Below are 27,490 nucleotides of genomic sequence, written 5' to 3' on the forward strand. Positions count from 1 at the left end.
ATGTTTGGATTGTACTTCTCATGCAGCTCTGCTGCTACCACCATATCCCGTGCCCATAGCTCTCTGCTCCCCACAACCCATTCTCCGTGCCTGCGAGGTTGTTTTAGAATCAGATCATGACATTCCCTTAGCCTCTTCCCAGCACCTGTAAGAATACTTCTCACGTAGTAAAAAGTTCAATATGTGATGAATGAACCAACTATAAAAGTTCCTATGGTAGGTCAGTGTCTTTACAGCCAGCCAGCAAACTAACCAACCTTTAGACGTTCCTAATCAAAACCACACATTGTCTCTGTATTGATAATAATAGTGGTCATAGATTTGTTAAGGCTCATCTGTTTTTCAACCTCTGACTGATGGTTGACACTCATTTTTAGGATGGTTAACAAAGGGGTTTATCAGTGGTATCAGAGCCAGCAAAACCAGTGACTCCTCTTTGGCAATCTCTTGGATAAATCAAGAGCCACCATGGGTGTGAAATACACCAGGCAACTCCCTGTACTGTTTGAGGACTGATTCAACATAAATATGAAAGCACTACAAGTCCCTGGGGAGGTGGGGGAGAGCTAAGTTTTGGGGTCAGGACCCTTTGGAGAATTGGGTGAAAGCTGTGGATTCTTAACCCAGAAAACATGTTCCATATATACATGAATACAGAATTTCATAGACCATTGAAGAGGTTCACAGACTGAGCCATAGCTCATCATGGGAGTTTGTGTAGTTTGAAAATGCATCTTCAGAATTACACTGTTGTATTTGGGGTAGCTTAAAATATTTTTGAAATACAAGTTATAGAAAGTACCGTGGCAAGATATTGGCAGATGGCGATACTGCAGACAAGAGATTCTTTTTTTTCCCTGATCCTTATTTGGAACATAGAAGAATCTTAAGGGTTAGGGAATTGTGAATTGTTTACCAAACAGAAAAACAGAGGGACTTTAGCTAGTTTTGCCTTATGCTTTTGTTGAGGAGGCTCATCCTGTAGATGGACCTGTGAATCCCTTTCTGTGGGGCCAGCAGCTGATGGCCTAGGAACAGAGGGTAGAAGCAGGTGGGCATGGGGCACAGAGTAGAAGGAAAGAAATTTCTGCAGCATCTGCCCAGGTGGAGCCCAATGCCTCTTTTTTTCCTTTTCTTGTTGGACTTTGTCTTGGCCTCTCCATTAAACAGGCAGAAACCAAAAAAGGAAATTTTCCTCTCTGCTAGAAGTTCTTGGAAAAGCTTATTCTTTTAGTCCATCTCCTTTCTGGTTAAGGAGAGAGCTATTATTTCCAAACTTATTGTCTGGGTTTCTTGTATTCCTGATATTTTAATAATTTCAAGCTGGCTTGTTTTTGGTAAATCACTGAAGCAGAAGGTATTTTGTCCAGCTACCTAAGCAGTGAAAGCTAGTATGTAATGCTGTAGTACCAGAGTTGTGGTTTTTTTCCCCTCCTGCACAATATATTAACTAAGCAGAAAATTTAAAAGAACAAAGACAATAAATGTAATGTTTGTTAGTGGTAGTTTGAGATATTTCAGGAGAGATGAGATGTGGAGAAAAGCAATGGCCATATTTAGAAAGCTGCCTCAAACCCAAGAGTATCTATTGAAGTGAACTTGATGACAGACTTTTTTCCTCTTCATGAATCATTGTATTCCTATAAAAGCGAAAATTCCTCTTCATCTAAACAAACGGCTTCCACATCTGTTTTCTTAGTTTCTCAAAAGGGTGTCTTCAAGCTTGCATTTTTTTAAAAGTGTTTATCTGTTTAAAATGAAATATCGTCAAAAGCAGTTTATACATCAAAATCCAAGTTGGTCTTCTGCTTCTGAGAATTAGTGGAGAATGATCTGGTGGTGACGGTGATGGTATAGGGAAAAAGAAAGCCCATTTTGTATTCTGCATCAGTAAGTTGTCCCTAAGCATATTCGTTATGTCTGCCTGCCTCATTGCTAATTTTACATGGCCTTCGGGTTCCAGGGCCTGGCCAAGCAGGCAACTTTGCCACTGGTAGTACATTCCAATATTTTACTGCTTTGGGGCTCAGCGTTCTGAGAATACCTATTTTCCAGATTAGTAGCAGGAGAATTAATCTGTTAGTCCCCTTGAGGAAGAACTGATCTGTAGTTAGTTAGATGCTTTTTTTGTCCCATAATCAGTTTTCCCCCGCCATTTCTGGAAGAGAAACACACTCGTAGCTGGTTTGTAAAATGCTCGTGTACTTTTCTAAAGCACTGGTTTGGTTCTCAGTCTCTTGTGTGTCGGCCCACCCTCAAGGGTTTTGGGTTTATCTTTTTTAATCTTTAGTCTCTTCTTATGTGACAGGCCACCCTGCCCTTGAGCCCATCCTGCCATTTAAAAATAAAGAATGAGAAGCAGCTGAAGTGCCGGCTCTTGCAGCTGACAGGAATCTGATCTACTGCTTGGATTCTTTATCTGGGTACCCACATGCCAGTGGTGTGTGGCTTGTCCTGGCCATGCCATTTGCAGCCAGTCACAAGGCTTAAGAGGGTGGGAGCAGAGGGGGTTGTCTCTGGGGGGAAAGAAAGGTCTCCTCTGTATGTAAAAAGTCAGGGAGAGAGGCTGTCTATCAGCACCTGGGGTCCTACTGCAGGGTGCAGGACTCCTGGCTTAGCACCCAGTGGAATTTCTGGTCCACTGTCTGGGCATTGGCCTTCTGGTAGGTTGTGCAGGCTCCTCCTACCTCCAGAGCTACAGCTGTCTGTCCTGTCAAAACAGTGGCTTGCACTGAGGTCAGAGGTCCCTAGAACTGTGAGGCATTTGATGTTATCAAAACCCAATTAGCAACAGAGGCAATTAATGTGATCACACCTCTTCAAAGGGTGTGAAGAATATTACTTGGAAACTGAGGGCAGCCCCTTCTCCATTGGAACTTTTCTTTATTGGATAAGTATAAATTGGAACTGCTGACAAATGGCAGCAAACTTGACCTAGGAAGAATGTCCTCCCCCTCCCAAATGCAGGAGAGAGGCAGGCAGGTTGTGTAGGGAGCCCTAGATGCTCTTTCCTTGTGAGGCACCTGAGTGGCCTTCCTGTTGAGCCCATCACTGCCTCAGGCTGCTTGCTGCCCAGGCTCTGCTTGCCATTTGTTGAGCTGCAGCCTGTAGCTGTTTTGGTTGCTTGTGAAAAGACAGGGTGCTCCCCCTTTTTTGAACTTGTTAAGAAGGTTAATACAATTATTTGTGTTAGGCGCTAGCCACCTGTTGGGATCGTTCTCATTAAAGGTCATTGTGTGGTGCCTGGCTGGCTGATGGTGGCAGCCTGCATCAGATTTGCCACTAGCCACTGGTTTGTATGACACCTGCCAATTGTGACAGAAAGAATGAAGATCTGATAGCTGCAAGGGAAAGGAAGATGCTGGAGGAGGAATGAAGGATCAGAAACCTACAGAGCACTATTACTGTGGTTTGGGTGCCTGCTTGCTTCATCTCCCTTTACTGCTGCTATCCCTTTGAGCCATGCCATCTGTTTCCCCAGGTTCTTTTATTGTCTGCATGCTCACATTGCTTTGATTTGTTCTATATTGCATCTCTGTTAAGCATTGGATTTCTTGTACCCTAACCTCCCCACGTGACCTCTGTTGAACATCTTAGCTTCTGCCTCCTTGTCATCTCCACTTAGATGTCCACAGACATAGCATATTCAGCAATTCCAAAACTGCCCTTATGGTTGTACTTCCCAACCAGTTCCCCTTCCCGTATTCCCTGTCTCAGTGGGGGACAGTGCTGGGCAAGCTGGAACATGGGTATCATCCTTGACTCCTGTCTCTTCCTTGTGCCCCAGACCTAGCGAGTCACAAGTCGTGTAGGTTCCACTTCTCAGATGCCTGTAACTCTATATCCAGTACAGCAGCCATTATGCTGGTCAAGCCTCATTACTTCTCCCTGGTTGCTGCCCTCCACATGTATTCCCCACATGTTTTATAACCACAGAGACCTCTTTAAACTCCTTCTGATTATGTCACTCCCAGTTTAAAGTCCTTAATGTGGCTTACAAGGCCCTTCACAGTTGCACCTCATTCCCCACTTGCCTTAGCACTCTAGCATCAGCCATACTTTTTATTTTCTTCTTGTTGCAGGAAAATTAAGAAAGCTTAATTTTCTTTAATTACCATTGAGAGTTTCCATCTGTCTTCTGGATCATCACCAGCACTCTTTCTCCTATCCTCCTTTTCCTATTCCCTGTAGCTTACTTTCCCCTTATATACAATCAGCTTCCATGAACTCCCACCCAGAGGATCCAATTTTGCATGTGTGTGTGAATTTTTCCAATTGCATATTTGGGTCTCTACTTTACTAGATGTTATACACTACAGAGGGAAGAGATCATGTGTAAATCATTTGCCTTTGTATCCTCTTCCACCAGCACATGAGAAGTGCTCAGTCAATATTTGGTGAGTGAATGAATGAGTTCCCTTTTGAGATTCCAAATGAAAAAATAACAGTGCATCCTGCAATTTGTATCAATTCTTGAGCCTTGGCCACAATGGAGAGTGGAAATACAATGAAGTTCAAAAATAAAGGGGATTTTTTTTTAGCATCAAGTATCCACATCTTGTGTAGCCTTAATATTGATATATTCTTCATATTCTGCACCTTTACCCTAAAGGACTTCTCAACTTGAAATCTCTTGTTTCTTTCAAAATTTCTCTGGATTATTTTCAGAGAAAGTATAGAAAATGATGGGATGAGATGGGAAAAAAAGTGATTGATAAATGGGATTATTTGATCCTTAAGTGTATTTATTCTAGAAGCATGCCTGAACATGTGTGTGTCGAGAGGTGTACACAATTACATTTCCCTAAAACTAGACTATCTTTCTGAAAGAAGATTTTTCTTTGAGGAGGGAACCCTCCATATTTTAATCATAACTATCTCATAGAATCTGTTTTCTGAAATTTTAATAAATGGGGATGGGGAGTGGGCAAGGGACGTTTTCTAAATAAAGAAACAAAAAGTTGCTACAGGAGGGCATGTAAAAATAGTCATTGTAGAATAAAATTTGGCCCAGGTGCTAAGCACGAGCGTTGCCCCTAGGGCATTGGGCTTAAAAAGTTCTCCCTCTTCTGACCTTCCTTGAAGCAGAAACCAATGATGAACTGTCCTATTGACTATCTTGTCACACACACCAGTCCTATAAAGGAACGTTCCAGAAATCAAAAATGCCTCCATCAAAATGGTGACTGTACCACCTTTGTCACTCTCCAACTTAAGGTTGTCCTTCCAACCATCAATTATGTGCTCTTTCAGGGTTGAGCTGCAGGCCAGGTGCTTAGTAACGACAAGTGACAACCAGTTCAGTCTGCTGTTTGTGGGGGCTGGGAGCTCAAACTTTTCTAGTCACATTCTCATGACCTCAGTTATAAAGAAAATGTTGCAGATTCTAGAAAATGCTAATGTCCTTTTTAGCTGTAAGTATTATCTTGATTGCAGTGCTTCAGAATTGCCCAACTTCATTATCTGAGCATAGCCAGCCTGACGCCTTCTTCTCAAATAGACAATTATGATCAATTAAGCACTTTCAGGCCTTATAGAATACTTAATTTTATTAGTCAATTATTTGTGCTTTGAAAGAGTTAATGGTAGCTACCCAAGCCATTATTAGAAATTAGAATGTCCCAAAATAGAAAGGCTATTTCCTTTGTGTATGGCACTGCAGTGGAAAATGCCAAGCATAGTTTTTACTGAGTTAAAGGGTGAGGGAAGGCGGGGTGGGGGAGAAAGTTACATGTAAATCATTTAGCCATTAACCTAATGGCTGGATTTATAAATCCTATTACTATAAGCCCTTTTCATTTCCACTGAGGCCTGGTGCATGCTTGATCCCACTAATGTAAAATTCATTCCGTCTAAGTGATTACTGAAGTAAGACACTTTGAGTCAATTTTAATCAGGTTGTGTGGAACTTGCCTGAGCACGATGCCACTAACGCGTGTTGACTACCCTGTTCACTAAAGCACGGACATAGTTTGGCCGTGTCTTAATTAGCACCCACCCCCCCTGCCCCCGATGAGTTATGAGAGGAGTGAATCAGGGAACCAAATGTCTGAGCCTTTTGACATGTACATGTTTTCTGTGAGGGAAATAACATTGTAGGGACTGAAGATAACGAGCTCCAAACCAGGAGGCAGAGAGACCTTTGGGCAGGGGTGTTTCTCCATATCATGGACATGTGAATTCTAAGACACCTGAAAGCTATACTTTTAGGGCTAATTGGAACATCTTCAATGATACTTAATATTTAAACGAATCAAAATGTCAAATTTGATGAAGTAGATGGACCCTCTGCCTAGAAAAATGCGTATAGGCGCACATTCAAATGTTTTCTCACAGTCTCAGGGTTTTCAGATTTCTTGACCTTTGGTTAATCACCTGCCTTAGTTTCAGTCGTGGTGTCTTAGGGTTTTCTTTCTGGGAATTTAATATTTAAGAGTGTAGGCTCGTACTTGAACTCTATAATGTCGGTGAGTAGATTTGGCTCGAGTGTGCTTTAAGGCCAGCGCTACTGGCTTTCCAGGGTCCTGTGTCTGATATAATCCCAAGTATGGCAATAATGCACATAAGTTCAAATGAAACGTACAGGATGTGAGTTTCTGAACTGGAGTTTGGAATGGAGGAGGACTAGAGAGTGAGAATGTTGTGAAAGGAACGGTGTGTTCTAAAAGTCAAAACATAAAGTGGATTCTTAAAAATCCACAAGATGAATAAATATCTGTAAGGTGAATAAATATTTGGGGGCAAGAAAGTAGAAGACAAGGGAGAAGTTCACTCTTCATCTTACATATTCTAAGACATAGTTTGTGGTATTTTATGTTTTAGGTCAAAGTTAGAGCTCTATTATAGTTTAGGGCAGTCATTGAGAGACACTCTTCAATATCACTAAATGTGTCTGTTGGGGTGGAGAAACCTCTCAGAAAGTTTTGTTTATTCAACATGTTTTATATTCTTTACACATGAGCTATCAGAAAGTCTATGTAAATTAAGGATTTAGAACAAAATCAGTTTATCTGGAAACGAGAGTTGTATGGGAGAGGTACCCTAGTCAAGTTTATAATTAATAGGCATTTATCACTGGGGTAGAAATTCATTTCTCTTGAGTGAATATTTGTTTATCTAACATGCATTGTGTTTGAAGGTGGAATTAAAACTGATTCACTCTCCATTTCTTGCATGGAAAGAGCCAGCATTGAAATGTGTACTGTGTGTGGGTTTAATTGCTGGCTTTCATAACCAGCTTTAGGGTCCTTTTGTTGTAGAGATGCACTTATCAATCCATGGCTTTGCTCTTAGGCAAAAAAACTGGAACACCTGTACAGGTTTGCCTCCTTTTACCAGAGCCTAAGAAATAACTATTTATTGAATTACTGCCGTGTGCCAGGCATTGTGTTAGGTTTAATGGCTAAGACATGATCTCTGCTTATAATTTGCAAGCTAAGGGTTTTTTTTCCTTAATTGAAGAATAGTCGACATACATTATTATATTGGTTTCAGGTGTACAACAGTGATTTGACAATTATATACATTATGAAATGCTCACCACAATAAGTGTAGTTACCAACTGTCACCATGGAAAGATACCACAATATTATTGGCTATATTCTCTATGCTGTACTTTTCATCCCTGTGACTTATTTATTTTATCGTTGGAAGTTTGTACCTCTTTATCCCCTTTACCTATTTCATCCATCCCCTCACTGCTCTCCCTTATGGCAACCTCTAGTCTTTTCTCTGTGCTTATGAGTCTATTTCTGTTTTGTTTGTTTATTTTTTAGATTCCATATGTAATTGAAATCGTATGGTATTTGTCTTTCTCTGACTTACTTCATTTTGTGTAATACCCTCTAGGTCCATCCATATAGTCATAAATGGCAAGATTCTGTTCTTTTTTATGGCTTAGTAATATTCCATGGTATACATACACATCACCATTATCCATTCATCTACCAATGCATTCTTAGGTTGCTTCCATATCTTGGCTATTGTAAATAATATTGTGTTAAACATAGGGGTGCATATATCTTCTTGAATTCGTGTTTTTGTTTCCTTCAAGGAACTTCACAGAAGTGGAATTGCTGGGTCATATGGTATTTCTATTTTTTTTTTTTGAAGAACCTCCCTACTGCTTTCCACAGTGGCTGCACCAATTTACATTCCCACCACCAATGCACAAGGGTTCCTTTTCTCCATGCATCCTGTCCCACATCTGTTATTTCTTTTCTTTTTGATAATAGCCATTATAACATGTGAGGTTATACCTCATTGTGCTTTTCATTTGCATTTCCCTGATGGTTAGTGATGTTGGCCACCTGTATGTCTTCTTTGGAAAAATATCTATTTAGGGCCTTTGCCCATTTTTAATTGGGTTATTTGGTTTTCTGGTATTGTGTTGGATGCATTCTTTATATATTCTGGATATTAGCCCCTTATTGGATATACCACTTGCAAATATATTCTCTCATTCAGTAGGTTGCGTTTTTGTTTTGTTGATGGTTTCCTTCCCTGTGCAGAAGCTTTTTTGTTTGATATAGCCCCACTTGTTTAGGTTTGCTTTTGTTTCCCTTGCCAGGGAAGAAGTATCCTGAAAACAATTGCTAAGGCTGATGTCTAAGAGTGTACTGCCTTTGTTTTTTTTTAGAAGTTTTATGGTCTTATCTTTTATGTTTTTGGTCAATTTCTAGTTTATTTTTTGTGTATGGTGTAGAAAGGGGTCCAGTTTCATTCTTCTGCATGTAGCAGTCCAGTTTCCCCAGCACAAATTATTGAAGAGACTGTCTTTGTATATTCTTTGTATTTTCTTGCCTCCGTTGTATATGTTTGTATACTCTTGTGCATTAAAACGATCGTTCACCACAATCAAGTGGAATTTATTCCCAGGATGGGAGGGATGGTTCAGTATCCACAAATCAATCACTATATATTCTTGTCTCCTTTGTCATAAATCTATTTGACCATACATGGTGGGTTTATTTCTGGGCTCTCTAGTCTGTTCCATTGGTCTATGTGTCCATTTTTGTGCCAAGGCCATATTGTTGTGATTACTGTAGCATTGCAGTATAGTTTGAAATCTGGGTGCATGATACCTCCAGCTTTGTTCTTCTTTCTCAAAATTACTTTCACTGTTTGGGGTATTTTGTTGTTCCACACAAATTTTAGGATTATTCTAGTTCTGTGGAAAATGTCATTGGTTTTTGATAGGGGTTGCATTGAATCTGTAGATTGCTTTGGGTACTATGGACATTTTAATAATATTAATTCTTCCAATCCATGAGCACAGTATATCTTTCCATTTATTTATATTTTCTTCTGTTTCTTTCATCAGTGTCTTATAGTGTTCAGAGTACAGGTCTTTTACTTTCTTTGTTAAATTTACTCCTATACATTTTATTCTTTGATGCAGTTATAAATGGGATTGCTTTCTTAATTTCTCTTTCTGCTAGTTATTAGTGTATAGAAATGTGATAGATTTCTGTATATTGATCTTGTAGCCTGCAACTGTACTTACTTCATTTATTAATTCTAGTAGATTTTGGTGATGTCTTTAGGGTTTTCTATATATGGTATTGTATCATCTGCAAGTAGTGGCAATTTTGTTTATTACTTACCAATTTAGATGTCTTTTATTTCTTTTTCTTGTCTGATTTCTGTGGGTAGGACTTCCAGTACTTTGTTAAATTAAAGTGGTGAAAGTGAATCCTTGCCTTGTTCCTGATTTTAGAGGAAAAGCTTTCAGCTTATCACCATTAAATGTGATGTGAGCTGTGGGTTTGTCATATATGGGGCCTTTATTATGTTGAGGTATATTCCCTTTATAGCCACTTTGTTTAGAGTTTTTTTTTTCTTTTTTTTTTTTTTGACATTTGACATTTGACATATTCTTACTGGGCAGCATTAGGCGACTGCCAGTGCTTAGCCCTAATTGGTTACTTTTTAATTTATTTTTATTATTTTTATTTTCTTTATTTTTATTTTGGCATCATTAATCTACAATTACATGAGGAACATTATGTTTACTAGACTCCCCCTTCACCAAGTCCCCCCTACATACCCCGTTAGCCACTGTCCATCAACATAATAAGATGCTGTAAAATCACTACTTGTCTTCTCTGTGTTGCACAACCCTCACCATGCCCCCCCCACATTATGCATGCTAATTGTGAGGCGCCCTTTCTTCCCCCCTTTTCTCCTCCCCCCCCTTTCTCCCTCCCTTCCCACTCATCCTCCACAGTCCCTTTCCCTTTGGTAACTGTTAGTCCATTCTTGGGTTCTGTGATTCTGCTGCTGTTTTGTTCCTTCAGTTTTTCCTTTGTTCTTATATTGCACATATGAGTGAAATCATTTGGTACTTGTCTTTCTCTGCCTGGCTTATTTCACTGAGCATAATACCCTCTAGCTCCATCCTTGTTGTTGCAAATGGTAGGATTTGTTTCCTTCTTATGGCTGAATAATATTCCATTGTGTATATGTACCACATCTTCTTTATCCATTCATCTACTAATGGACACCTAGGTTGATTCCATTTCTTGGCTATTGTAAATAGTGCTGCAATAAACATAGGGGTGCATCTGTCTTTTTCAAACTGGGCTGCTGCATTCTTAGGGTAAATTCCTAGAAGTAGAATTCCTGGGTCAAATGGTATTTCAATTTTGAGCATTTTGAGGAACCTCCATACTGCTTTCCACAATGGTTGAACTAATTTACATTCCCACCAGCAGTGTAAGAGGGTTCCCCTTTCTCCATAACCTTGCCAACATTTGTTGTCGTTTGTCTTTTGGATGGTAGCAATTCTTTGTTTAGAGTTTTTATTATGAATGATGTTGAGTTTTGTCAAATGCTTTTTCATCTGATTATATGGTTTTTATCCTTTTATTAATGTGGTATATCACATAGATTGATTTGTGGTTATTGAACCATCCCTGCAATCCTGGGATAAATCCCACTGGTTTGTGATGAATGATTCTATTAATGTATTTTTTAATTCCGTTTGCTAATATTTTGATGAGGATTTTTGCTTCTATGTTCATCAGTGGAAATTGTAATTTTCTTTTTTTTGTAGTATCTTTATCTGATATAGCAGGGTAATTAATGTTGGTCTCGTAGAATGAATTTAGAACCATTTCTTCCTATATTTTTTCTATTGTTTTGGAATAGTTGAGAAGGATAGGTATTAATTCTTCTTTCAGTGTTTGGTGAATTCACCTGTGAAGCCATTTGGTTCTGGACTTTTGTTAGGAATTTTTAAACTTCTGATTCAATTTTGTTGCTAGTAATTTGTTCAGATTTTCTATTTCTTCCTGGTTTAGTCTTGAAAGATTGTATGTTTTTAGGAATTTATCTGTTTCCTCTAGGTTGTCCAGTTTATTGGTGTATAATTTTTCATATTAATCTGTAATAATACTTTTTATTTCTGTGGTGTTGGTTGTAATTTTCATTTCTGATTTTATTTTTTTAAGTTCTCTCTTTTTCTTGATGAGTCGGGCTGAAGGTTTATCAATTTTGTTTATCTTTTCTAAGTGGGCTTTGTTCTTTTTCTAGTTCCTTTATGTTTAAGGTTAGATTGAGATTTTTCTTATTTCTTGAGATAGGTCTGTGTTGCTGTAAACCTCTGGGTTAGAACTGCTTTTGCTACATCCCAAAGATTTTGAACTGTTGCTGCTGTGTTTCTATTTTCATTTATCTCCAGGTATTTTTTATTTTCTCTGATTTCTTTACTGAGCCACTGTTTGTTTAGCAGCATGTAGTATAGCCTTTATGTTTTTGTGTTTTTTTTTTTCTTGAAGTTGATTTCTGGTTTCACATGGAATGTTGTTGGATCAGTCTTCCAAAATTTATTGAGACTTGTTTTGTAGCCTGACCTGTGATCTGTCCTGGAGAATGTTCCATGTGTACTTGAAAAGAATGTGTTTTCTGTTTTGGGGTGAAATATTCTGTTAATATTTTAGATGAATACATATCTGTTAAGTCCATCTGGTATAATATGTAATTCAAAGTCACTGTTTTCTTATTGATTTTCTGTGTGGATCTATCCACTAATGTAACTGGGGTGTGAAAGTCCTTTATTATTACTGTATTACTGTCAGTGTCTACCTTTATGTCTGTTAATGTTTATATGTTTAGGTGCTCCTGTGTTTAGTGTATAGATACTAACAATTGTTAAATACTCTTGTTGGATTGATTTATCTTTACATAATGCTCTTTTGTTAGAGTCATAGCAATGATAAAAATATTGCTGCCCAGATTTTTTATTTTCTATTTGCATGGAGTACATTTTTCCATCCCTTTACTTTCAGTCTGTATGTGTCTTTAGGTCTGAAGTGAGACTTTTGTATGCAGTATATAGATGAGTCTTGTTTCTTTATCCACTCAGCCACCCTGTGTCTTTTGACTGGAGCATTGAGTCCATTTACATTTAAAGTAATTATTGATGAGTATATACTTACTGCCATTTTTAAATTTTTTTCTAGTTGTTTTTTTGTAGTTCTTCTTTGTTCTTTGTTTATTCTCTTGCTATCTTCCCTTGTGACTGATCACTTTCTTTAGCACTATGCTTGGACTCAGTTCTCTTTATGTTTTTATGTGTCCATTATATGTTTTTGGTTTGTGGTTATGAAGAGGCTCATATATGACATCCTAAGTATGTAACAGCCTATATTAAGTTGATGGTTGCTTAAGTTCAAATATGTTCTAAAAGCACTACATTTTTCTCTTGAGGTTTGAATTTCATTTCAAAGAGTACTTTTCAGAAAGAACACTGGCAAGGTATGAAGACTGGCTTGGAAGATAGTGGTGCTAGAGATAGGTAGGCTAAGTGAGTTGTCAGGGCCTGAAGGTGGGGTAGCATATTGGCAGGAGGTGCCACACTGGAAAAACACAGTCCCATGTGAGACTTGTTAGCTCATTGATTTAGAATGGAAGTCAGCCCTTTATTTTAGTTGAAGGCTCTTGGATGGGCCATTTATTATGTTTGGAGCTGGTGAGGGTTTGGAAGAGGTGGATGGGGTTTAGAAAGAATGCTTGTGGAACAGACAATATGGGCCTGGAGAGAGAGTGTTGGGTCATTAGCATAGTATCACTGGTTCTCAAACAGGGGGCAATTCTGCCCCCAGTAACCATTTGGCAGTGTCTGGAGACAATTTTGATTGTCACACTAGAGAGTGTATACCTACCCGTGTGCATGTGCATGCATGCTGCTGGCATCTAGTGGGGACAGCCCCCCATGACAAAGAATTACCTGGCCTAAAATGTCAATAGTACCAAGATTAAAAGACCCTGATGTACATATGTAGATGTGTATATAGTCTTGGGGTGAGGGGGTTTCAACAGAAGGGGTTGGATGTTTTTATGTACTGTAAATATACCCACTTACATATATTAAGTGCATAAAGATGTGTGCAGACAATTTGTGAGAGTTTACATATTGCTAGTTAGTTTATGATTGCATAGCCCTCAAAAACAACCTAGAATATGGAGATATATATATATATATATATATATAGTAATGCCAATTACCTTTGCTGGATATATTTGTGCCTCTTTTCCTACTAGTAAAGAAATGAAAGTGGTTGAAAGACAAAACAACCAGATATAAGGAAGAGATATTTCTACATGCTGAATTTGAATTCTAGATTTTTAGATGTGGGAGGAATCCTAACCTCTTCATTTTTGTATATGAGGATGCTCAGACCTCGAGAGGGAAAAGCAGCTTGTTTGCAAATCACTTAGCTAGTAACTGGCGGTTTAAACCAGTACTCAGATTTCAGACCCCTGACTTTTTTAAAAGTTCATATTTGTATGTTTTATCTTTGCAAAACACTTTTTCAGTATAGAGGTCTTTTATTCTCACCTCGCTCAGGGAACTAGGTGGTAGCAATATCCAAGTTTAAAGAAGGTAAAACTAAGATTTAAAGACAGTAATGAACCCAGTTGCATGGGAACGTTAAGTGGTGGAGGCAGAAAGTAGGGTGCTTCATTAAATCCATAGCCTGTGCCCCTTGAGCATCGTACAGAGAAGACATACATCAAAGAATATCATGGAATAGGAAAATAGGAAAAAGGCAGCCTGATATAATGAGGATGAGATAAATGTTCACCAAGTGGGAGAACTGAGTAACACTGAGTCCTGCTTGGAAACTGCTGAAATTGGGACTAGGGAAAGCTTAGGTAGTGGTTGGATTACCATATATCATAATATTTATATTTCTTCTACTTTTCTCTCCTCTATCCCTCAAAACCATTCATTTTGCCACCCTTATTATGCTAATTTTTTAAACCATTCCAGTTGATTTCTAATTTTACTCATCAGGAACAGAAGAGTCCTAAAGCCTTGAGATTGCAGTCATCATGTGTTCATGGATTCTTTTTTTTAGAATTTGACCTTATCCTGCATTTTCTTAACTTGTAGCGTTTTTGTTGTGTTTAGTATCTGCATCATATACTATCATATACCAAAGTGGGTTTCTTCTTAGTAGATACCACTGTAATGGACCTAAGCTTTTGGAATGGGAGCTTGAAACTTTTGAACTGTGGAAAGTTGTTGTTTTCTCTCATCTAATATTAGTAAGTACTTTTTTCATCTGTAATAGCGTCTAAAAACATTTCATAACCTGTGAATGCTCTGCAGGATGCCATCATTCTGTTTTAACAAAAAATAAAGACCCCGGCTTTATCCTGGCCTTGTTAGGAGAATCTGTAAACACACACCTCAGTAGTAGTTGGTCTTCAGTTGCTGCTGTTGTTAACCCTGGCATAGGAAACATTCTCTTTCTGCTTGGTAAACCACATCATGGGTGTATTCCTGAACAAACTGTTTTCTTTAGGAAACAATTTTTTGAAACGCACTTCACATTTCCTTCTTAGTCTCCACCCCCCCCCCCCCCTTCCAAGGCTCACATTGGGGTCAAACCACCTTTCCGTGTTATTTTCATTATTGCTCTCCCCACCCCCAGCCCCACTCCTTTCCTGTTTCCCCCTCCTCTTTTCCCCTAACGGCACTGTTCTGCAAAGCCTGCAATGATTGATATGATGGCAGTGCTGTCATTCTTTTTAACCAAAAAAAAAGTCATTTTTGTTCTAGTTATTTTAATAGAGTCCCATTAAAGATGTATTGCTGACTGAAATATCGGCATGAAGGGCTCTCACTGAGCTGAGCCCAGGAATTAAGAAGTCAGGAAATCGGCTGCTGCATTGCAAGAGAGCCTTGTGTGACACCGAATCTCCTGATTGGGGAGATCATTACTGCTATTATGACTCGACTTGCGTAGGAATTTTAAATTCCATCTGAATGTCAGTAATAACCCTCTTAGCAAATTATCCTGAATAAAATCACGAAGGCATTTTATATAATAGGTGTTGAATTACTGGATAGATTTGCTAATTAAATACTCTTTGTTCTGCTGCAGTTGACATTACAGGGTAAGATCTTGAACAATTATTCTCAACAGCTGTACTTTGTTAAGGGAAAAATTAACCACAAAGTTTATTTTTTTACACTTGAAGTTGGCAGATTTTTGAAATGTGCTTGAAAAAATTCCATCATCCAATTGGTAATGAGTAGATAAATATGCAGGTGTTGCTGTGAAATCGGAAACTGCAGACTGCCTTATTAATGAATTTAGCAAGCCTATAGCCCTGTTTTCGAGCTGTTGGCACTTATAAAATGATTTTTGGTTGGAACAGGTAGCTTTAATATTAGGCTTGTCACGTGAACTTATGGATGGCCATCTTTTAGTCACTGTACCTTGTGTCCAGTAAACCTTTCTAGATACCTGTGACTTTTTTAAAAAGCACATTTCCTTAATGGGAAAAATATCTATAATGTGTAAGTTTTTGACTATTGGCTTCTGGAACATTCATGTGATAGGGACTTTCTAACAAGGCTATGAGAGATAATGAAAAGAAAATGAAACATAAGGTCCAGCTTCTAGATCAAGGTCTTGACTAGCTCTGTCATTTTGGCAGAGCCTAATAATATTCCTCATCTGTAAAATGGGGTTTGTAATACTGCCTACTTCTTAGGATTATTCATTCAACATTCTACAAATATTCATTAATAGCTACCATGTACCGGGCACTCCTCTAGATACTAAGAATTTGTTAGCCCATAGGATATCCAACAGCTGAGCCCTCCCCAGTGAGCAGTTTGAATCGAGGGCAGCTTTGGAGTGGTCTTCCACATTAGCATTTGGGTAAGCTTTGGTCTGGGGAGGGCTCTGTGGTACCCACCATCTAGAACTGCTGAGTGAAGAAGCATGAGAGGTCAGGGTTACACTGGTTGTGGGTTGTCTCCTACTAAAATGACAGCAGAGTTGATGAGCTGTGGTGAGGACCTTGAACCTGAGACAGAACATTGTCATCAACTGCTGTTGAGGTCCACTGGAAAGACGGTGATTAAAACTATCCTCAGAAATTGCTACAGCCTATATCGAGAGCTACTTGGCTATATTTATCAAAAATTGAAAACCATGTAACCTTTGGCCCAATAAATCTTGTAGGGGTTTATCTTGTTCCTGACAGATTGGCAGGTTACATGCATGTCAGGATTACTTGTTGAAGTGTGGTTATAAAGGCAAAGATTAGAAAAACCTATGTGTTCATTAATAGAAGCACTAGATAAATCATGATCGAGCCACACGGTAGAATACTATGTAGTCATCAAAAAAAGAGTAAGGCAGCTTTTTATGTGTGGATATGGAATTATCTCTAAGATAAAGTTTAAGTGAGAAAAGCAGTTAACAGCATATATAGTCTTAGAGTTTTGTCTTCTCCTGTTTCTGTGCAAAACATCCACCAAGAGGTTTCCGCCACCAAGGAGAAAATCATTTTGGTAGCAGCCTTCAGATTATGCGTGGAAATGGTTGTGAGTTGGTGGCAGGAGTGAATGGCGGTGGGTGATGGATCTGAAAGGTGAAGGTTTCCAGTTCACAATGGAGGTGCAATCAAGGATGACATAATAGGTTTGGTTCACGGTGTGAAAGAAGAGTAGAAGAAATCGGTGACTGCATATGTGGAGTTGCAGAGAAAGGTTGACAGATTGCTCCTGAGGTATTTTACTCAGTTAACAGTTACCTTGTGGAGTGTCTGTTGTGATGAAGAAAGCTAAGCCTATCAAGGTGGAAGGGGCAGAGGGTGAAGAGAACTTCTGATAAGTACTGCTGTCCTCATTATGATTAACTTGACTTGGGTTGATCTCATTATTGCCCTTTTCCCAAAGGAATTGTCAGGTATTCTCCCACAATGCATTTCCCTGTAATTTAAATATTAAAAAATGAAGGTGAAGTGGAGGAGAGTGAATGTTTTTTTATGAGTTAACTGAATCGTAGTGCCTAGTAGAAAAGTAATTGGGATTACTATGAAACCTATCAGTCAACTAGGAAACAGTTTTCTGAGTGCCTGTTGTATGTGGCCTAGAGTGAGGCACAAACATTGGCTCTGGCCTCCGGGAGCTTCTGGTCTAGTTGGGGAGGGGACAAAGTATCAACTGAAAACTGTTTTCAGAATGGGATTACGACGATTATCCTAGGCAAATGGTCCTTAACCTTGCTTGCAACATAGGAGTCAGTCATCTTAAGAGCTTTTTCAAAAAATTGCAGGGCCAGGTATTGGTAGTTTTTAAAGATCCCCAGGCGATTCCACTGTACAGCCACTATTAAAACCACTGGTTAGCCTAATCCTGTTCACTACCACCCACCATCCCCAGGTGGGGGAAGGGGTTCCTTCCCCAAGAGCATAGGACAATGAACTCTTGAACAAAATTGGGAGACAGTAATAGAGAGGAGAGGAGAAGGCAATGGAAATGGATAATGGTATATGTGAAAAGAATACTCTAAGGTCAGGACTCATAGGGCTGTGTAATGTATGTCTCTAGTCTTACAGCTGTCTGGGCCTAGGGACAAACCTATCTCGAGTTAGTATCTAGATGTTTGTCTTCATTCACTGAATGTTTATTGAGCCCCATGTTTGTAGTGGGTGGTGTGCTAGCTTCAGGGAATATAGTGAAGATCTACTCCCAGCACTTAAGAAATTTAGAGAAGAAATTTAAATCTAGTGCATATATGTTCTTTTACTTTTTAAGATCCTGAATACCATGGGTAAGAAGTGCCAGATTTGAAATGCTCTGTCAAGCTTTTTTGTTTAGCCATGTGGTTCTATTTAAATATTAGTAATAGGAATTGTTTGCCTTTTTGCCATATTATAAGGGTGTATTTTTATTATGCATGTTTATTAAAGATAGATCTTTACAGTAGATCTGCTTAAGGATCTCTTAAGTATCAGGCAAACTTATTTTTTTATTACGTTGATGTTGTTATTTTGAGGGTTGTAGTTAGAAAACCATCAAGAGCTTTGAAATAAAAGGAAATGATAGATCATTGGGTTACTTATCTCTATATGCTTGTATTTATGTTTTTGTAATTATGTAATGCATTAATCTTGACTTTTTGTTTCATTTAGATTTTGATGCATACAAAAGAGATGGTACAGAAGGTAATGCTGAGCATTTTCATCATATAAGGACCCTTAAATGTCATAACCTGGTGACGTTTTTGTAGTCAAGGAAAATTGTAGACCAAACAGACTGGAAATGGCTTCTTAGGATGCCTAGTTTACGTTTATAATCCCTCCTAATGGATTATAGCTTTTTTCTTTTACCAACACTGATATGATCTAGCCGCTGCTTGAAGCCTATATGTGAGTGTTTCAAGCAAATTAGTAACAGTGCTAATTAGAGTTTACTTCCAGGCCTTTATACTGTATGTGCTCTAGTGTTGTTTGTTATGATTGATTTTTTTGGCACTCTTCATATTCTACTAAATACTGTTTGAAACTGTTAAGAATTAAATATGGATTTGTGCCCCTGAATTTTAAAAACTCATTATGTTTCTGCTTTATAAATTGCCATGACTACTAAGCTTATGGTACAGTGGGTAAATTTAGACCCCCTTTCTTAGTCTCTTAACCTCCTTTCTATTATTCAATTCCACATTTTATTTCAGTTGAAAATAAACATTCCCCTTGCCACTTTACTCTCTGTTTTAAGAAAATTAGGTAGATTTTCTTAATGTGGTAGTGTTTGCTTTTCTACTTTATTGGGGCTTGATTTTCTATTGTACCCCCTCCCCCACGAGCAATATGGATGAAAACAAACATAAACTTCTGAAAAATCAGTGGAACCTGTAATTTCTATAATAATGGAAAGTCTTCAGTTTCATTGTGTATAACAGTCACTGTGTTTTTGTTGTTAATTTTTATAATTTTTGCTTTTCATTAGATGAATCTTGAAGTTATTTATGGAGATACGGATTCAATTATGATAAACACCAATAGCACCAATCTGGAAGAAGTATTTAAATTAGGAAACAAGGTAAGATATTATGATGAAATTACCTACTCTGTGAATTCTATTTTAACATGGAACCTCATAAATCCACATATATGTATGTGCTTCTGAAAATTATAAATTTAGTGCCTTTCAATTCTTCATCTTTTTGTTTTTCTTAATTTCTATTCCAAGTGTTTGTTTTGGGGGCAAAATTCAAGGAAATTCTTTTCCCTTAAATAATTTGGACATTTTTCCTCTGAAAACAGTCCAAGAATGGTAAGCTTAAGATGTGATTATGTTAGTACTTATCACATTGTCATTCATAAGGAAAGTATGGCTCTAGTGGTATTCAGGTGCATATATACACTGATAGATATGGATAAATGCCTACCTACATACCTATATACATTTATAAAGATCTACAATGTTTACGGTAGTACTTAAAATGTATTTGAAAAGGCAAGGGGACATTCAAAAGTAATGATATGTAACCTCCTATTTGCAGCTCACAATCAGCAAATGTTCCCCCCCAACTTTTTATTATGAAAAGTTTCAAACATACAGAAAAGCTGAAACTATATAGTACAGTTGTCATTTGTATGTCCACCACTGTACTTAGACTTAACAATTGTTGTTTGTATATACATACAAAAACTTATATATTTATATATAGCAAGTGTTTCTTGAGCAGTTGCTATGTTAGTGTCCCAATAAACTAAAAATAAGATATCATCTTACAAAACAACAGCTTCCTGCCTTTGCTCCCTGAAATGTGTGAAGTTTGAACTATACTCTTCACTTGAGAGCACTTGGCATATTGTCCTCACATAGGACCTTGAAAAGCTGTGTGTTTTTTATTGAGGCGATGGTCTGTGCCTTGACTCTCAATAAACAGCAGGTGACAGTTCATATTTTGTTTTAATATACTGTTATTTCCTTAGTCAGGGTGCTGTGGGAAGAACAGGAAGATCTTAGACATTATTTAAATAGTCAAAATTTTACTTACTTATTTCTGGTCACATATCTACTTGTTGGACTATTTAATCTCTTAACTTACTAGTTTGAAGGTAAGTACATATGCATACAATTTTTATTTCAAAAACACTATTTCTTAATTTTCATAAATTTTCTGGGGCTAGTCCTACCAGTTCTGTCCTTTGGTTAAATGAGATGATATTTTTATATGATTGTCTCTTTATTTTTTTTTTTAAGTCTGTTTTGGTCCCTATGCTCCTTCAATGTTCTTGCATACTATACTATCCAACATAACATAGTATTGTGTATAACCAGAGTAAATGCATTCTAATCTGTGTGAATTCAAGTTCTGTTTAGATTAACTCTTGGGAATTTGTATAGCATAGTTGTCTTCTCCCTATTAGATGTTTGAGAAGTTAATGTCAGTGGCTGAAATTTTCACAGGTCAAAAATGAAGTGAACAAGTTGTACAAACTGCTTGAAATAGACATTGATGGTGTTTTCAAATCTCTGCTACTGCTAAAGAAAAAGAAATATGCTGCTCTGGTTGTTGAGCCAACATCAGATGGGAATTACTTCACCAAACAGGAGCTGAAAGGATTAGATATAGTTAGAAGAGATTGGTGTGATCTTGCTAAAGATTCTGGAAAGTAAGTTCAGCGTTCATTTTTGCTTTTGTTGTTTGTGTTTAAAAAATCTAAGCATTCGTGATCTGGAGAATACCTGTGATTCTGCCAAGCACAAGGACACAACTTCTTTTTTGTTATTATTGTTATTGCGTGTTAACAATTCTTACTGTTTGGTGTAGAATTCTACAGTGAGTGGAATTTTTCTCCTCCACTCAGGAGATGTCTGCTGGTAAGGTACATCCTCTGAGTTTTAATTTGTGGTGAGGTAAACCCTCACGTTTTAAATCCTGACAGAGTTGGTTTCATTGATATTGGCTTGCTTTTGTTTTGTTTTGCTTTACTGTTCCTATTGGAAAGTGCCTTGTGTTGTGCTCCTGAATCTTCCTAGAGCCTCTTTAGGAACATAATTATTAAGGTGTCCCTGTGTTGCAGCTTAAAATGTTCTGGGATTCAAAGTGGGCCATGGAGTGAGATTTTGTTCCCACCCCATATCATTTGCATGTAAGAGTCTTTCTAATCTCGGGTTAATTTAAAAGCTCGCTTTCAAATACCATATGCACCTCAGACATAATAAATGTAGTAACTGACTCCTTAGCTTTGTGTCTGAGACTGAAGATTGTGATAATAAGACCTGTTTGTTTTTTTTTAGGATCACATTAATTTATAAAGCACTTGTTTTAGAAAAGCTAATCTATATGTACTTAATGTACCATCTTTCCAGATACTCCTTTTTGTGAACCTGAGCAATTCTGAAAATAGAAGAATTTTTTTCTTTAAAGCAAAATTTTAAATTGATTTTGATATTGCTGAATATCAGAATTTTTTACTTGTTTTGCAGTCTTCCTCTTGCTTTCAAGTTGGGAGATTGGGCAATTGTTGCTTCTGCAAAACTACTCTTGATTAGGCAAAATTGATCATCTGAGTACAGGTCACTGTTAGCCTCTTACAAAATGTAGCTTGAAATGCTTCATTGCCCCCAGATGTACCCAAAGATGAAACTACTTTGTATAGACTGCCGATTAGAGTGTTCTCTTCAGCTTTGTGTTTTCTAAGAAAAGATGCATCATAATAGAAGTAAATTTCTCTGAGTTAGAAATGTATTAGTAATTAAAGCCATACAAATGTTTTTGTCAGGGTTCTTTTTCTGACAAATTATAACGCAGCTGTCAAACCCTTGCTCTGCATTTTCTCAGAAATGGATAAAATATTGGCCTCCTTACTCCTTTTTCTTTTTTTCCTTTTTTTGGGGGGAGGTTCTGATAAAATAAGATGAAGTTTTTGAGGGGCGGCATAAGGTTAGAGAACACTGAGCAATATAATGAAGCTGAAGAAAGAAAAGGTTGAAATTTTTTAAAATTTGTGTTAAGAACTTGTATTTCTACTTACCTAGCTAATGGTGATCTCAGGCAGAGAGGGTATCTTGGTATCAGAAATAATATCTTGGTGCCTTATGAGGAAAGTGAAAATACTTGTCTTCTAAAATTTTAACCTATGAGTAGAATATAACTTTATGAATTTTGTAATTTCATAAAAATATAATGGAACGTATACCTTTCTCTGTCCACATTTTGTATGAAGCATTAGCTGCCTCATAAAAAATGGTCTGTGTGTTTAAGGGCAAACCTGACATTCCAAGGTTGGTAAACCTTTGGTAGAGTTAATGTTAAAAAACAAATAGTAACGGCCTTTTGGACATTAACCCTCATGTTAGCTTTTAGTATGGTCTTGCCCACATGTTAATCTAATGGCATTTATCTTCCTTTTCTCTCCTTTATTAATAAAGTATGATATTAAAAAAATGAATCCCTCTCTTTTTTTGCAGCTTTGTCATTGGCCAGATTCTTTCTGATCAAAGCCGGGACACTATAGTGGAAAACATTCAGAAGAGGTTAATAGAAATTGGAGAAAATGTGCTAAATGGCAGTGTCCCAGTGAGCCAGTTTGAAATTAACAAGGTAAATGTAGCATTTATTGCTGAGCCCAGCTGCTGCCATGTGTTTTTCACCTCCTTCAGATAGTTGAAGAACCACCACATCCTTGCAATTGAAATAAATTCTAGCTGGTGATGAAAGCTGCTTAACAACTATCTCACAGATTGAGCATTAGCATACCACTCCTCTTCCATCCACTGGTACAGCCGTAGCTGCCGCTGGGGCCTTCTCTCTCTAGTCCTTAATGTGTGGAAGATTTGTTTCTAGAGGTTCCATGGACTGATAGCATTGCTGTTGCAGGGACTAGAGAGTATTATTAGGTTCTTAATAGTCCTCCTAAGTTACAGTTGTTTTGGGGTGCAGGACTATAAGCATGGAGACACAAAGAGAGACAGTGGGAGTGTGTTCATCACAGAAGGCAATCCTTAGAGTTACTGTAACCAGAAGGCTTTTGGGGGCATATTTATTTAGAATTAAGATGATGATAGCACTTTCCGTATTTTCCAAGCACTTGAGCTTTTTTTAAAAAAACTATATATGTACTTTCTGATAGTCTTTAGTTGTTGAAAATAGGAAATACTTTTTCTTACCTAATTTGAAAAATAAACTCTTGGTTTCCAAAGTGCTGTGTCACACAAAATGTTAGGTTACAGGTTTCTTTTTTTCTCATTTAAAAAAGTATCCTTACATATTCAGAAGCTCATTTTGCAAGTACATTTTACCTATTTTGTGGTAAATAGATTTCATTGTCACAGCTCATATAAAGAAGAATTTTAATGTAAAAGAATCTAGTGATGACATTAAATGAAAGTGTTAGAATTAAACTCAATTCATAATTCCGTATGCTAAGTTATGCTTGTCATTTTTGTGTATTTCCTTACTCTGAAAAACATTTTTGCATTACAGCAGTTACAATATATATTATTTTGAAATCTGTTTTCACTTAACATAAACAGATTTTTCCACCTTTCTATATTACCTTAAAAACCGTCACATTAATCTTATATTTCACCATACATCTTTATTTAAAATTTGTTTGTTTTACATTGTTTATTTTTGCTATTGTAGATAACTGCATTGAACACCTGTGTTCATTTAATTTTTTACTTTTGGATGAATTGCTCTCTTAGTTGAGGTTCCTTGAAGTCAACTATTTGAGTCAAAAGATAAGAATATCTGTATGGCTTTTGCCAAATTGCTTTGTAAATTGATACCAATTAATAAAATGTGTGTGCCAGTTTCACCACAGATTTGCTTATATTGATTGGTCATATTTCATTGGTGGTATTTACATAAAACATTGCCTCTATTATGGATATGAAACGATATTTCACCATTGGATTTAGTTTGCAATTCTTTGATTCCTAGAGACAGTAAGTATTTTCTGTGCATATCCTTACAATTTGTATTTATTCTTAGGTGAGTCATTTGTTTCCTACACCTTAACCATGGTGTCTTTAATGTTACAGAAGACATTCATTCATACATGAAAAGTACAAAAAAATAATAAATATTATAGTAAGATATGCATTTTGGTCCTAGCTCTTTAAGTGATATACGTGTTGGCATAGAATCACAAGGGAATCTAGAAAGTGGTTTCCTTTCAGATTTTGTTTGGTCTCTTTCTCAAAATTTACATGAGTAAGAGCTAGGACTTTAGTCTTCCATTGATCAGTTTTGCATCAATTCTGCAGATTTTATCCCTTACAGGTCTACCTTCTTAGACATGTGGGCCCTCCATGGCAAGGGGTTTGAGGCATGAGTGTGAAAGGCTGAATCCAAACATGACTACATTATTGGCAAAATAAACTGGGCATATGTCCTCTAGGGGTAGTAGGCCCACAGTCATCTTCTCATATGAATGACAATGTAATATTACTAGTGTGCAAAGAAACCTAATGTCATAAAAACTCACAATCTCTGAGTTCTGATGAACAGTCTACGGCCTTGGTATTTTTAAGCTTTCGTTATCGAAATTTTAAAACTTACACAAAGGTAAAGAGAATAGTATCACGAACCCCCATGAATCCAACACTCAGCTTCAATTGTTTTCAACTTCAAGTAAAATATTACTGTTAGTAACAATAATCGTTACTACTTAGTGTGATCAGGGCTGTGCATATTTTTTTCTGTGGCGAAACTGAAACTGTTACTCTCTTACATTCTCCATTTCACTTGGTATAGGAGCTGGCAAATAATAGTTGTTCAGTGAGCATTAAAAGAGTTCATTTGCTTGTTTAATCATCCATTCATCAAACACAGAGTACCTCTTATGTGCACAGTACTAGATTCTGGGATATTATATGGAATAAGCAAAGCATGGTCCATATATATTTTTTTATTTTGCTATCATTAATGTACAATTACATGAGCAACATTGTGGTTACTAGACTCCCCCTATTATCAAGTCCCCACCACATACCCCATTACAGTCACTGTCTGTCAGCTTAGTAAGATGCTATAGAGTCACTACTTGTCTTCTCTGTGCTATACTGCCTTCCCTATGCCCCCCTACATTATACGTGCTAATCGTAATGCCCCTTTTTCCCCCTTATCCCTCCCTTCGCACCCATCCTCCCCAATCCCTTTCCCTTTGGTAACTGTGTCCATTCTTGGGTTCTGTGAGTCTCCTGCTGTTTTGTTCCTTCAGTTTTTTCTTGCATGGTCCATATTTTTAAGATGCTAGTGGTCTATCAAAGACATTTACTGTGTCATGTTCTTATACTTTTTTTATAAATAAGAATTTCTTCAGTGTTGATATAAGTATAGTAACTTCTGATGAAAAGACTGTGTATGTCATTATTCCTATGTCTGTTTACAGCAAGCTGTTTATATGTCAAAGGTGATGTGTCCTGATTAACATTTGTCTGAATACCTGTACTATTTAAAACTTCTGAGCAATTCGGTTTTTACACTTTATCACTTTCAAAGGAGAGTGGAATGGAGGGGTCCATGTATGTGACTTGTTGTGGATGGTTTTACAACATGATAGCTATATATCTGTTTATATATTTATCTATGTATTTGTTTTGTGATGTCAGTAGGGCTTGAAAATGGTAGGTTAACCTAGGATGGAGGAGTACAGTAGTGGGATTTACCTTTGCAGAGATTTTAGCCTTTTGACAAACACTGTGTGTGGTTTTCTGAACTACTGCAATTTTTGCTCACATATATTTCATAAAGTAACCACCAGGAAGCATTTATTTTAAAAAATCAGACCTTCTAAAAGTAGCTTGTGAAGTCCCCCAAATAATCCCAATCTAATAATTGGAAAGTATGTCAGGTGAAATTCAGAATTTTTTTAACATTGCCCTTAAGTATAGTCAGTTGAAGAAGATAATGGTTTTCTTAAGTAGAATTATATTGATTGAGGGTTCTATGCAGTATTACCCGTCCGGGTCGATCAAGACTTCGCATAATGCAGGTTTGAGGAAATTCAAATACTTGGAGAGTCTCCTGGACCCTCTCATATACTGAGTGTGTGATTTAGAAAGTGTACATAACATGAATGTGTGTAGCCATGTTCGAGGACCTGCTTTATTCTACCGTAGTTCCCGAATTTCCTGGCATGGGACACTTTCATACTCTTAAAAAATGTTGAAGACTGCAAGAGCTTTTGTTTATGTGGCATATGTTGATATTTACTGTTGGAAATTAAAACTTTAAAACTGAGAAATCTACGAAGTATTTTGTTAATTTATTTTAAAATTACCCACTGTGTGATTACAAATGTGATGACTTTTTTCCATGAAGAATAGCTGTATATTTCAAAACAAAAATTAGCCAGAAGAGTGGCATCATTTTACAATTTAAAAAATCTCTTTAATGTCTAGTAGAAGACATCTGGGTCCTCAGGTCTGCTTCTGTGTGTCCAGTCTATTGTGAAGTATAGGAAGAAAACCCAGTTTCACACAAATAAGTAGTTGGAAAAAGGAGCATTTTGGTAAATCAGATAGTTGTGTGTATTTTTTTAAATTGTATACCAATATTCTATGAGGGGTATTTTCTTAAAGGTTATTTGTAATGTGGACATCTGAAACCATGTCAATTAACTTTGTATGCTCTCACATTAAAATCTATTGGTCTGTGTTGTATTGATGGATACTTAACCCATGCCTGACATGCATTGGTCACATGTTAAATGGCGGTTCCCTGAGTTTTGCGTATCTTCCAGATATTGGTGCATTTTATCATACATTATCAAAAATCACATTTAAAAATATTCCTGCTTAATGTCAGCAGAAAAGTCATTTACAGATTCAACAGAAAAGTCAAATTCACAGGTGGGAACAAGTTTTCCAAATTTCTAGTTTGCACTTGAAAGCTTGAATTTTATCATAGATAGTGTATACTGTCATTTGTTTTCCTTTAAGTGGCAGGCTCACTTCTTTTTTGAGAAATTGTCTGTCAGATACTTGAGTCAGAGTAACAGTAGTTGGCTAGTTATTTTTTAAATAATAATTGTGCTCTGTGAAAAAGGTAGCTAATTTAGCTTGCGACTCAAACACTTGCACAAGTGCTTTTTCTCAAGCGACCTTCATTCTTCATATACAGTAGGCATGCCTTGTGCACACTTCCTATTTTGTCATACAGAATATTAGCCTTGTGCTCAAAGGGTTGAGAGTCTTAAAAATTAATAA

General features: G+C 37.2%; 1 protein-coding gene across 2 annotated transcripts in view; it reads left to right on the plus strand.

Moving 5' to 3' along the window:
• POLA1 (DNA polymerase alpha 1, catalytic subunit) overlaps window positions 1-27,490 on the plus strand; it is a 288,922-nt gene that overhangs the window by 102,073 nt on the left and 159,359 nt on the right. For both annotated transcript variants that reach the window (XM_017671042.3, XM_017671038.3), the window contains exons 27-30: window positions 18,448-18,480; window positions 19,265-19,357; window positions 20,735-20,940; window positions 22,742-22,874. In XM_017671042.3, coding sequence (XP_017526531.2) covers window positions 18,448-18,480; window positions 19,265-19,357; window positions 20,735-20,940; window positions 22,742-22,874 — 465 coding nt within the window. The remainder of the gene's footprint in view (window positions 1-18,447; window positions 18,481-19,264; window positions 19,358-20,734; window positions 20,941-22,741; window positions 22,875-27,490) is intronic.

The sequence above is a fragment of the Manis javanica genome, chromosome X (genome assembly GCF_040802235.1).
Source record: "Manis javanica isolate MJ-LG chromosome X, MJ_LKY, whole genome shotgun sequence".
Classification (NCBI taxonomy): domain Eukaryota; kingdom Metazoa; phylum Chordata; class Mammalia; order Pholidota; family Manidae; genus Manis; species Manis javanica.